The sequence below is a fragment of the Eurypyga helias genome, unplaced genomic scaffold (genome assembly GCF_000690775.1).
Source record: "Eurypyga helias isolate BGI_N326 unplaced genomic scaffold, ASM69077v1 scaffold12323, whole genome shotgun sequence".
In the NCBI taxonomy this organism is placed as follows: Eukaryota; Metazoa; Chordata; class Aves; order Eurypygiformes; family Eurypygidae; genus Eurypyga; species Eurypyga helias.
In genome coordinates, this window is record NW_010240592.1 from 6403 (window position 1) to 7839 (window position 1437).

General features: G+C 44.7%; 1 protein-coding gene across 1 annotated transcript in view; it reads left to right on the forward strand.

The window, feature by feature from the left end:
- LOC104507262 (tubulin beta-5 chain-like) overlaps nt 1-1437 on the forward strand; it is a 7770-nt gene extending 6333 nt beyond the window's left edge. Inside the window, 1 exon segment of the mRNA XM_010148485.1 lies at nt 1-1437. This exon segment is cut by the window's left edge and continues 30 nt beyond it. Coding sequence (XP_010146787.1) covers nt 1-957 — 957 coding nt within the window. The 3' untranslated portion in view covers nt 958-1437.

A 1437-nucleotide genomic window follows, 5' to 3' on the forward strand; every position in this document is an offset into this window, starting at 1 on the left:
TGCTTACAAGGATTTCAGCTCACTCATTCGCTGGGAGGAGGGACAGGGTCTGGCATGGGAACCCTACTCATCAGCAAGATACGAGAGGAATATCCGGACAGGATAATGAATACCTTTAGTGTCATGCCCTCTCCGAAGGTTTCTGATACAGTGGTGGAGCCTTATAACGCTACACTCTCGGTCCACCAGCTGGTTGAAAACACGGATGAAACCTACTGCATTGACAACGAAGCTTTGTATGACATATGCTTCCGCACCCTGAAGCTCACCACTCCAACGTACGGTGATCTAAACCACTTGGTTTCCGCTACCATGAGCGGGGTAACTACATCCCTGCGTTTTCCAGGTCAACTAAATGCTGACCTCCGGAAGCTGGCAGTGAATATGGTCCCTTTCCCACGCCTTCACTTTTTCATGCCAGGCTTCGCTCCATTGACAGCCCGAGGCAGCCAACAATACCGAGCACTCACCGTTCCAGAGCTCACCCAGCAGATGTTTGATGCCAAAAATATGATGGCAGCCTGTGACCCAAGACACGGCCGATATTTGACAGTGGCTACTGTCTTCCGTGGTCCCATGTCCATGAAGGAGGTTGATGAGCAGATGTTGGCCATCCAGAACAAGAACAGCAGTTACTTTGTGGAGTGGATCCCAAACAACGTCAAGGTGGCAGTGTGTGACATACCTCCTCGTGGCCTCAAGATGGCTTCCACGTTCATTGGCAACAGCACTGCTATTCAGGAGCTCTTCAAAAGGATCTCGGAGCAGTTTTCAGCCATGTTCAGGAGAAAGGCCTTCCTCCACTGGTTCACAGGAGAAGGAATGGATGAAATGGAATTTACAGAAGCAGAAAGCAACATGAATGATTTGGTTTCAGAGTATCAGCAATACCAAGAAGCAACAGCAAATGATGGAGAGGAAGCGTTTGAAGATGACGAAGAAGAGATCAATGAATAGAGAAATTAGCTGCACTATTTACCAGGCCAAATTCACAAATCTGGATCTCTAATAATTAGGCTTATAAATCCACATTTAGGCTTTTAAAAAAAAAAAAAGATCATATGTCTCAGATGTTAGAGGTGCTCTTTAGAGTCCATTGAGGTCATGGAGAACTGAGGACATTCGGCATTTCTGGAAATCAGGCCGTTTCTATTCCTGAGACAAATGCAAGGCATTGGGTTAAGACTTTGGCCTAAGAGTCTGAACACAGGGATTACCAGTTTGGGATCTCTTTTTTTTTTCCAAGTCAAGTTTGTCGTTCCTAAAGTTGTACCAGAGAAGACAGGAAATAAGCAGGAAAATCTACAAAATAGAGCTGTGCTATTTTCATCCAATTATGAGGAAGAAAAAAATCTTGTGGGTTTGAAGTATTCATTCTGTACCGAATGTACAATACTGAACTGCCAGGAACAAAATTTATTGATAACAAAAAGAAGA